An 11,621-nucleotide genomic window follows, 5' to 3' on the forward strand; every position below is an offset into this window, starting at 1 on the left:
ACGGGGAGAACATACAAACTCCTTGCAGATGCTGTCTATGGTGGGAAGGTTCCTTTGTTTGTATTCCCTGGTACCAAGATCCACTCCGTTATTCGGGAATGGTGGTGGATGCCAAGAGACAGAACGCCAAGTTGTATCCTGATTGGGATGTAGCCCATCGTCTCAAGCACCAAAATGTCTGGGTATAAGTGCACCCTCTACACCCCCAATATTAATGTTCATCCGTTAGATCTTTTTCTTTTGTAGAGTCCCCCATTAATCCGCTGATCATAGCTAGTGATTGGCTGTAATCTTGGTGGGAATCTGCTACCATGTATTCTGCATCCCTGCAGTGCCCCCGCAGGGGAAATGAGGGATTACACTGTCTTTTCCTATTGATATTTATGTATTGTCTATGTAATGTGTACATCTGTTGGGTTCTCCAGAAAACTCTAGTCTGGCAAATTGTTGAGGATCCTGAATAGGAACACCGATCACCCTAAATTAATTCCTAGTGAATTGTTTGAGAAAATATTTTTCTGCTAATCGCTTTAGGGGGGTATGTGCTCACAACATTTTTTTTTTTTTCCATGGGGGTGAAACTGACGAGGTTTTCAAGTGGAAACTAGTTTAGGAAACACGAATTATTTTTTTTTTTTTTTTTTTTTTGGCAAATGGAATGAAAACTTCCACTTTTGGGTGGGATTTGCATAAACGCCACCTTTTTGGTCCCAGGACTCCATATATTTGGACCACATAGGTCCTGGGGGATCTTCCTCCCATTGACTGGCCCTACCCTGATTATTGGTCGATTGGTGGTCTTAAGGCATCTACGTTTTTTTTTTCGGAATCGTCTTTTAGGCCGCAGCCTCAGTGCATGTGACTAGCGGGATATTTTTCTTGCAGCGCTCTATAAATGTAGGTCTTCCACTGATTACACGGAGGAAATCCCTCTTCAATGAGCCATGGACGTTATGGGTTTGGAAACCTAACAGTTAATAGAAGGGGGGGGGGATGCCGCCTGCTCTGGAATTCTAAGCCAGTTCTTCAGATTGACGCTTCCCCTCTCCCTGGTACAATGAGATGAGATTTGCTTTACAATTTCAATCAAGTTTGTCGTGGCTTCACTCCGGCAATTTGCGATAGCGACATTTGCATATCACCAAAAAGCCAGAAAAAAAATAAAAATAATAATTGACGTCATTGTTAATTGCAGCAGAGCCGAGTCTGATCTGTAATCATGTGAAGCGGAGGCATCAGTAATGATGGCTCCGACACATGGTGCAGGGAGATAATTCCGCTCTTGGGACTCTATTATCTATGTGTGGGGGGTGATATGACACATTGGTATGATTTATTTATTGCTGATGCCAAACTCTGCGATTTATGTGGGATCAGACAACCATCCAATGTGAATGGGGGCAGATGATGGCAGGGAGAGACGGATCGGACATATTGAATTTTAACACCAGATCCTTCTGTTTTCAGGGAAGATCGATTGCCGCCTAAGGTGCTTGGAAACACTTCTGGATGTGTAAGGGCCAGGTGCGGCACCAACAAACCAAATTATTCTTGGCCCGGGGTATTTAGATACAGGACTAGGAACAGAAACCTAAACCTTTGCCCTGGGTGAAAGATAGCACAGGCCTGTCCTAAACATGCCCCTAGCAACCAATCAGAGCTCACCTTCCATCTCTTAATCTGCTCTGGGAAGATGAAAGCTGCGCTGTGATTGGTTGCTATGGGCAACAAGGCCATAAATGAGGCCTACATAGCTGTCCTTTCTTAAATACCATAACTCTGCTTAATTTCTGAATGACAGATTCAATTGATAAGAAGCAGAGGAGATTGCCGCTGGGATGTTCTAATTTAATCATAATCCAGCTTTGTTAATCGCTTTTAATTTTTATTAATCAAATATTTATTAAAAGGAAATCTACTTTTATACTCGGTGTCTGTCGCCTCGAGCTGCGGCACGTAGAGGAGAGGCATGAAAATAAAGCGCGGAGATGAGAGGGGAGGAAGGAAATGATCAGGAAATGGCTGAAGGTGATAACGAGAGGAGGAAAAGCCAGAGATCCAGACATAGTCGGTTCTGAAGGTTGGAAGACTTCAGTTATTTCTCAGCTGCTGCAGAAACTCTTACTACACACCTCAGCTGCTGCAGAACCTCAAAATAAAAACCTCAGCTGCAGCAAAACCTCATAATATGCACATCAGTTGCTGCAGAACCTCTTACTACACATCTGGGCTACTGCAGAACCTCATCATACGGACCTAAGCTGCTGCTGATCATATTACACACCCCAGCTGCTGCAGAACCTCATAATACGCACATCAGCTGCTGCAAAACCTCTTACTACACATCTGGGCTACTGTGGAACCTCATCTTACGGACCTCAGCTGCTGCAGAACTTCATAATACGGACAACAGCTGTTGGAGATCATTTAACACATCTCACCTGCTGCAGAACCTCATAATACACACCTCAGCTGCTGCAGAACCGCATAGTACATACATAGGCTACTGCAGATCACATTACACACCTCAGCTGCTGCAGAACCGCATAGTACATACATAGGCTACTGCAGATCACATTACACACCTCAGCTGCTGCAGAACCTCATACTACACACCTAAACTGCTGCAGAACCTCATATTACACTCCTCAGCTACTGCAGATCATATTACACATCTCAGTTGATGCAGAAACTAATAATATATAAATCAGCTGCTGGAGAACATCATTATACACAGCTCAGCTGCTGTCAATCCTAATATACACCTCAGCTGCTGCAGAACCTCCTAATACACATCTCAGATGCTACAATATTTTATAAAACACATCAGCTACTGCAAATCATATTACACACCTCAGCTGTTCCATATCATATTAGACTCCTCAGCTGCTACAAAACCTCATAACACACACCTCAGCTGCTGCAGCACCTTCTAATATGCAAATATGCACCTCAACTATTGTAGAACCTCTTAGTACTCACCTCAGCTATTGCTGAACGTCCTAATACAAACCTCAGCTGCTGCAGAACCTCACAGCACACACCTCAGCTGCTGCGGAATCTCATAATACACAGCTGGTTATGCAGCAGTTAGGGGTCTATTATGATGTTCTGCAGCAGCTAGGGGTCTACATTGAGGTTCTGCAGCAGATATCGTGTCTATTATGAGGTTCCATACCACAGTGTGTATTAGATCAGGGGTTTTTTATTGACAGTGTCTCTGTCTTTCCAAGATATAAATTAGAAGAACGGGTGCAGAAAATAATTTCTCCGCATCATCACCGGCGCCTGACACAGTCTTCTGCTGCTGACAGTCAGCGGTGACAGGATGAGCAGAAACGCTCAGAGTCCTGGATGAGACGATCGTTCCACTGTAATAACTGGAGCATCGCAGACACTACAGCGCGCTCCATCACATCCTCTCCCCTACGTGTTATGTATGAAGTCGTGTCAGGGTCCTATACTCAAATGCCTTGTCCTAGCTCTGCCGTATAGCCTGGGTCCTAATGCACGAGACAGTACACAGAAAACTGGGGCCAATAGCATTGCGGCCCATGGGCCGATAACCATACCTCCCAGTTTGGAAAGAAGGTTATGTATTGCCTAGTTACCAATATTGGAGATGGCAATCTAGGGAAGCTTTACACCCACCTAGGACTACTCCAATCCTGACCAGAAGCACCCATTCATAGATGACGCTTGAGTAATCCCCACCAGTTTTGATGTTGCAAAAATTGCTCTGACTCAGGACCGTTGTGTTCTATAGTAGGGAGTCATGCTATTTTTCTATTTCACTGAGCCACAGCCCTGATCTTACCCAGTCTGTACTATGTGCCCACCAAAAATAGTGCCCCTGTTCGGCTTTTGCCAAGAATTTCCCAAATTTTCATGCACAACCCTAGCAAATTAGGAGTGTCCCGTTCAGCAAGGGAAAGATTACATGTAGGCCCTCTCCGAAAGTGGACCTTCTAGGGTGGGCTGGTAGTGTTACCGGGAAAGTGATAGGTGCTCGAGGGTGGTAAGTATGAAAGTACAAATCCCTTATGGTACTCCTCCCACAGAGTATAAAGACCCCACATTGCCCCTCCACACAATATGATGCCCCCAACATTATGGTGCCCATCCCAAGCCAACAAAATTACTAAGAACAACTTCCGAGCCCCATTCCCACAATGAACGGGTCTGTCCCAATGCAAAATCTTCAATAGGGTCCCCTCTACCGTGGATTATTTAGAATACTGGGCCCCTCTGTGACCCCCTCATAGTTACCCTCCTGACGTGATACAATTTAGGTGGGTTAATAAATTCCATTTGATGAGCGATGTTGCTACTTCCCAATGGGCCGTGCCCCAATGCTCTACAGTCTCATGGACACTGGGCTTTACAGACCCGGGAGGTGGGGTCTGAGATTTTAGGGTCTCTCCTATGGGGATTCCATTATCAGACACAACCACTCGTTCCCCCTCCATCCTCCAGGATGCTGATCCCGTGCCCTATTTTTTGTCTTTATTACGATGGCCCTGTGGGTACTTGTTAGAGTTCACGCACGGTTGTATAAATCTTGTGCCGGCAGAGTTGCTGTTGTCGGCAGGATGATTATTGAGAGGCGGACGTTGTAAATATAGCAGCCCGGGATGGAGATTCCCTCCGAGCTCTCATCTGAGACAAGTACGTTTTACAAATTTTATTTGTTGCCGTCAGGTTTGACAGAGGAACGGGAAAGATGCCGAGACCTTCTCTACTAGGGGAGTAGGCCATCAATTTCATTCTGGGGGGAAAAAAAAAAGCTAATTGCCAAAACAGCAGCCTAAAAATCCACATAAACTTAAAGGGTAACTCTATCCAACATGTAGGACCCTACTATTAATCCGGTTATCCCTGTTTCACTCGTACATCTATTTTTTGTGATTTGAGGTTCATAAGGGCCACGCGGTATCTTCACCATTTGCACCGGCAGCCGTGCCGAATATTTTCGTTATTGCGCCTGCCCACGGTCTCACATTTACAGGAACAGATGGTCAGAGCAGAATATTTAACTTTATTATGAAATATTATTTATTTTTATCACATAAATGAGCAGCGTCTCCCGCTGTCACGCGGCTACATTTATAGGATCGATGTCTGTTACGGCTGTTGCCTAGCAAAGTACAGTTGTGGCCAAAAGTATTGACACCCCTGCAATTCTGTCAGATAATACTCAGTTTCTTCCTGAAAATGATTGCAATCACAAATTCTTTGGTATTATCTTCATTTAATTTGTCTTAAATGAAAAAACACAAAAGAGAATGAAGCAAAAAGCCAAACATTGATCATTTCACACAAAACTCCGAAAATGTGCCAGACAAAAGTATTGGCACCCTCAGCCTAATACTTGGTTGCACAACCTTTAGCCAAAATAACTGTGACCAACCGCTTCCGGTAACCATCAATGAGTTTCTTACAATGCTCTGCTGGAATTTTAGACCATTCTTCTTTGGCAAACTGCTTCAGGTCCCTGATATTAGAAGGGTGCCTTCTCCAAACTGCCATTTTTAGATCTCTCCACAGGTGTTCTATGAGATTCAGGTCTGGACTCATTGCTGGCCACCTTAGAAGTCTCCAGTGCTTTCTCTCAAACCATTTTCTAGTGCTTTTTGAAGTGTGTTTTGGGTCATTGTCCTGCTGGAAGACCCATGACCTCTGAGGGAGACCCAGCTTTCTCACACTGGGCCCTACATTATGCTGCAAAATTTGTTGGTAGTCTTCAGACTTCATAATGCCATGCACACGGTCAAGCAGTCCAGTGCCAGAGGCAGCAAAGCAGCCCCAAAACATCAGGGAACCTCCGCCATGTTTGACTGTAGGGACCGTGTTCTTTTCTTTGAATGCCTCTTTTTTTCTCCTGTAAACTCTATGTTGATGCCTTTGCCCAAAAAGCTCTACTTTTGTCTCATCTGACCAGAGAACATTCTTCCAAAACGTTTTAGGCTTTTTCAGGTAAGTTTTGGCAAACTCCAGCCAGGCTTTTTATGTCTCAGGGTAAGAAGTGGGGTCTTCCTGGGTCTCCTACCATACAGTCCCTTTTCATTCAGACGCCGACGGATAGTACGGGTTGACACTGTTGTACCCTCGGACTGCAGGGCAGCTTGAACTTGTTTGGATGTTAGTCGAGGTTCTTTATCCAACATCCGCACAATCTTGCGTTGAAATCTCTTGTCAATTTTTCTTTTCTGTCCACATCTAGGGAGGTTAGCCACAGTGCCATGGGCTTTACACTTCTTAATGACACTGCGCACGGTAGACACAGGAACATTCAGGTCTTTGGAGATGGTCTTGTAGCCTAGAGATTGCTCATGCTTCCTCACAATTTGGTTTCTCAAGTCCTCAGACAGTTCTTTGGTCTTCTTTCTTTTCTCCATGCTCAATGTGGTACACACAAGGACACAGGACAGAGGTTGAGTCAACTTTAATCCATGTCAACTGGCTGCAAGTGTGATTTAGTTATTACCAACACCTGTTAGGTGCCACAGGTAAGTTACAGGTGCTGTTAATTACACAAATTAGAGAAGCATCACATGATTTTTCGAACAGTGCCAATACTTTTGTCCACCCTCTTTTTTATGTTTGGTGTGGAATTATATCCAATTTGGCTTTAGGACAATTCTTTTTGTGTTTTTTCATTTAAGACAAATTAAATGAAGATAATAATAACAAAGAATTTGTGTTTGCAATAATTTTCAGGAAGAAACTGAGTATTATCTGACAGAATTGCAGGGGTGTCAATACTTTTAGCAACAACTGTATATCATAAACGGTCAGTGGAACCTTGAGGTCGTCTCTTATGGATAGAAGGGCTGGCACAATATTAGTCTGCAGCACCAGCGCCTCCGTTCCGAGCTGCAATGAAGTGGCCTAGTCCCAGCACTGGACGTGGCCAAAGACATCAAAAACTCTACTATCCTCCAATGTTACATCCCGGAGTGCTGAAGCCTGAGCTAGCTTCTTGACCTTCCGGAATCCAATAGAAAATCCATTATTTTCCATTGTTCAGACACCACTAGGAGCACCACTGAGACCTACAGAAGTTGGGCAGTAGTGGCTAACGGGGTGTCCATCAGCTGGGCACCACTACCATCCAGTCATGGAGTGGGGGGCACTGTGTTTCTTGGCGCCCTCTCAGGGCAACTCCACGTCAAAGCCTACCTCCCGTTGATCTAGCATGGGTGTCATAATGGTGCTCCTAGTGGTGTCCGGGTTATTTGAGGTCTTCTGTGATACCAGGGCCTGGTTGCATCTGCATCCTCCTTATAGTCATTAATGGAAATATTACTAGCTTCCAAGTCATGGACTATAGTTTACTGAAACCAACCTCCTCTACGGCTCAGACTACTCCCTCATGCTGTATACCGCAGCGCTGCACACTGGCCGTTCCAAAATCTGTAGGCTCATTGGGTATGAAGAGCAGATATCCACACACCTACTCACATGTCAGAGGCGATCTCATAATGGGGCTCTATGAGATTTGAATAAATGGCTGCTTCCTTCCAGGAACAGCGCCGCTCTCCTCTATAGGCCGTAGGTGGTATTGCAACTGGAATACTGCAATTCTAGAAAAAGCCTATTGATAAGTGGCGCTGATTCTAGAAGAAGGCCACCATGTTTCTTAATCTCATAAATCCCAAAATGAACAATTCACTTTTTTCATTGCATTTACCTTAAAGGGGTTATTTCCCATCTTCATAAATGGGTATAATTAGAAATTGCTTGTAAATACAAGCCCTTTTGCAATTTAATGCTTATTACAATTTTCAGTCGTTCTTGAGATATTAACACTTGGTTTTTTTTCAGCTCGCTGCCTTGGAGACCGACCACCGCTGCTAGACAGCAGGACTTGTTCAGTGTTAAACTATCTCTTTTCTATTGAGCTTGTAGTCACTGTTTTAAAGCTGGACAGGATCGCTGGAGCGTGCGGTTACCTCCTAATCTCGGCTAGCTGCAGCACAGTGCTTATAAGTTAGGCAGCAGCGGTGGTCGGTCTCCTAGACAACGAGCAGATGAAAAGTGCTAATAGCTCAAGAACGGATGAAAATTTTAATTAACTGTAAATTGCAAAAGTGCTTTAATTTACAAGCCCTATCCATCTATGCGCAAAAGAATAACCCTTTACTTTAAATGATGGATCCAAAAAAAAGCCCACATTTTTTTTTTTTTTACTTCCTATATTATGATATTACAGATTGGAGCCAGTAACAACAATGATGACGCCATGACTCTGCGTCCGTGCAGGATCTGATAGAACCCCGCTGAAACCTTTCAACTTCAGAGGATGATGTTAGGTGAAGTCTAAAAAGCGGTTTGTTTTTTTTATATTTTTCTTTAGACATCATCCTGTTTCAGAGAATAAACATTTTGAATTATTAACTCAATTCACTATACTTTAAACTGCAGTTTCTCTCTCTAATGCTTTCTCTATGGCAATTTATTGTAGCAAAAAAAAAGTTTCATTAGCTCAATTCTAATAACAAAGTGGTTTATTTTCCCTCTGTGCCGTGTCGGTTAAAGGCTTATTACATCTCCATACGATGTCCAATGTGAACGGCGCTGTAATACCGCACTCATAGGGTCCGTGTTGGACCTCGAGATGCCGCTGAATTCATACAGAAGTATATGGGAATATTTCCGTCAAGGAGTGAATTGCTCCATGTAATGCCGCATTACAGAGGTATTGTCCTTTATGTATGGATGCACCATGTGGCGGCATTTCATGTGCTTACCACTCCAGACTCCATGGTTCTGCAGTGTGAATGCGAGTCACGCACCGGCAGTGCCATCTTTGCATTTAGTCCTCACTTCTTGCAAGGTGGAGGTCGGGGGACATTTGGCTTTTGCTAGGTAGGGATCCCAGAAGCCCACCAATCCGCAGATGCTTTCCTAAGAAGACGCCTTTAAGAGGATGCCCTTGACTTGCTACTCCTTGAATTTCCATTCTGGGCCTATTTTCCGCCGTAATGGCTGCATATTACACATGTAAATATTCTGCAGTGAGGCAAGATTTCAGCTACTGTCACATTTCATGGAGAGATCACAGCAATTTCCTGGTGCTCGCCCGCAATGCAATGACTGAAAAATGCCATAAAGTCTCCGGCGATCCGCATACGCTTTACAGCACAGCTGAAATTATAGCAATGGTGAGAATAAATAGGAAGAGGACAGGTGTACGACACAGAGATAAACCGCTACCCAACTTTCCCAGGATCCTGCATCTGGGAAAGCTGGATGATAATCTCATGTGGAAGTCACCCTCCTGATTGGACCCTTAATAGCCAGGATACCTAAGCCACCGCGGGTCCGTATAATACTCCGCAGAATTATAATCCTCGCTGCAGATTGGATTAGAGCAGATTATGAATATAAGGATTGAGCTGCAATCTGCGGCCGTCCAGCTGTTGTAGAACTACAAGTTTCAGACTGTCCTTAGGGCGTACCCTCGGCTAAGTAGAGGCTATTATTTCAATTCGTTTACCCGATATTTTACCCAAACCATCGGCATCATCTGGGGAGACTCCCGGAATCACAACCTCCCGACAAAAAAAATTGTTAATTATGACTTTACCTTTATGGGATGACTTCAGACTTCTACAAAGAGAAGAGGTGTCCATACATCCAGGTGCAAAAGCGATCTCCATTGAAGTCTATGGGAGTTATGGAGGTACCGTCCCTTTAAATTTCTACCAGCCCTTAAATTGTACAGGATGGGCTATACATTAGCTAGGTTGCTGGCAGATAACTGCTTTGCCTTTGCCCAATCAGATAATGATCCAGGGCCCCGATTTACTAGAGGTTCCCCGAGGGCAAGAACTACAAGAGCAAGGTGATCCGCCACTGTATTATAACTGTGTATGGGGGTATTAGATGAGGATTTAGTTTGTGAGAACTACAGGGTCGGACTGGGACTAAAATTCAGCCCTGGCATTTGAAGTTACACAGGCCCACTAGTCACATGGTGACTATATAATATCTTTGTACACTTGTAGGTTACAAGAAGTGAGAGGAGATTAACACGACTATATAACATGTAGTCACAGCTGTGCCCAGTATTTCAGCTCAGTCCTATTTATTGCTTTTAGGTACAGTACTCCTCCCAAATCTCTGTCCCCTTTTGTACGCACGGTAACAGAATTCCTGGCAGAACTGCTCTCTATTGGGCAACCAGACCCCCTGGTCATAGCCGCCCCTATCATACCTCACAACTTTTGAAGAAGGGAAAGATGGACAAAGACTGCGGCGCGCATAGCGCGCCGCTGCAAATTTTGCCCACGCCCAGCCACACCCATTTCACAACTAGTCACACCCATGTACACACCTAATCGCACCCATTTAGCACTGCTGATCACACTGACTGGTACTGAGGGCACAGTGGCTGGCATTATGGGCACACTGACTGGCACTAAGGAAGAGAGAAAACAGAGAGAGAGAGAAAAAAGAAAACCGAGAGAGAAAGAAAGGGGAAAGAAAGAAAGAACAGTGAGAGACAAAGAAAGAACAGAGAGAGACAGAGAAAGAACAGAGAGAGAAAGAAAGAGGGGAAAGAAAGAAAGAACAGTAAGAGACAAAGAAAGAACAGTGAGAGACAGAAAGAACAGAGAGAGAAAGAAAGAGGGGAAAGAAAGAAAGAACAGAGAGAGACAGAGAAAGAACAGAGAGAGAAAGAAAGAAGTAAAGAAAAGAAAGAACGGAGAGAAAGAGAGGAAAGAAAAAGAAAAAGAAAGAAAGAGGGGAAGAAAGAACAGAGAGAAAAAAGAAAGAACAGAGAGAGAAAGAAAGAACAGAGAGAGAAAGAAAGAACAGAGAGAGAAAGAAAATGAGGGAAAGACAGAACAGAGAATGAAAGAACAGAGAAAGAAAGAAAAAGAGAGAAAGAAATAAAGAAAGATTCTACAAAGATACTATAGCAGCCCGACTCCCATTGTAGTGCCCACCTGAGCCTCCCGGTGCAGGACGTATCATGATCCGCTCACATGGCCGGCATCCCCGATTCCAAGGCGATCCTGCTGTCTGCGCTGTCGGAGGAGGACATGGTGATGGATCTGAAGCATTCCTGGTTCCGTCACAATCTCCTCAAGAAATTCTCATTTCCGGTCAGCTTCCAGCACATCACTTCAGGTGGAACGTCATGTGTGTGTTTTAAAATGCTCCTCGGGGCTCCGCCGTGTACTCCTGTGTCCGTGGGAAAAGCCCGCTTTGTATGCTTTGTACACACTTGGCTCCTCTCCGTACATCCCGTACACATATGGCTCCACTCCATACACACGGCTCCACTCCGTCCACCTCGTACACGCGTGGCTCCTCTCCGTACACCTCGTACACGCGCGGCTCCTCTCCGTACACCTCGTACACGCGCGGCTCCGCTCCGTACACCTCGTACACGCGCGGCTCCGCTCCGTACACCTCGTACACGCGCGGCTCCGCTCCGTACACCTCGTACACGCGCGCCTCCGCTCCGTACACCTCGTACACGCGCGGCTCCGCTCCGTACACCTCGTACACGCGCGGCTCCTCTCCGTACACCTCGTACACACGGCTCCTCTCCGTACACCTCGTACACACGGCTCCTCTCCGTACACCTCGTACACACGGCTCCT

The 11,621-nt window shown here is 45.0% G+C and overlaps 1 protein-coding gene across 1 annotated transcript in view; it reads left to right on the forward strand.

The window, feature by feature from the left end:
- PRKCB (protein kinase C beta) overlaps positions 1–8,308 on the forward strand; it is a 153,384-nt gene extending 145,076 nt beyond the window's left edge. Inside the window, exon 17 of the mRNA XM_073559285.1 lies at positions 8,216–8,308. Coding sequence (XP_073415386.1) covers positions 8,216–8,272 — 57 coding nt within the window. The 3' untranslated portion in view covers positions 8,273–8,308. The remainder of the gene's footprint in view (positions 1–8,215) is intronic.
- Positions 8,309–11,621: the final 3,313 nt, after the last annotated feature.

This window comes from Dendrobates tinctorius, unplaced genomic scaffold, assembly GCF_039654945.1.
Source record: "Dendrobates tinctorius isolate UK_male_01 unplaced genomic scaffold, ASM3965494v1 ptg000267l, whole genome shotgun sequence".
NCBI lineage: Eukaryota > Metazoa > Chordata > Amphibia > Anura > Dendrobatidae > Dendrobates > Dendrobates tinctorius.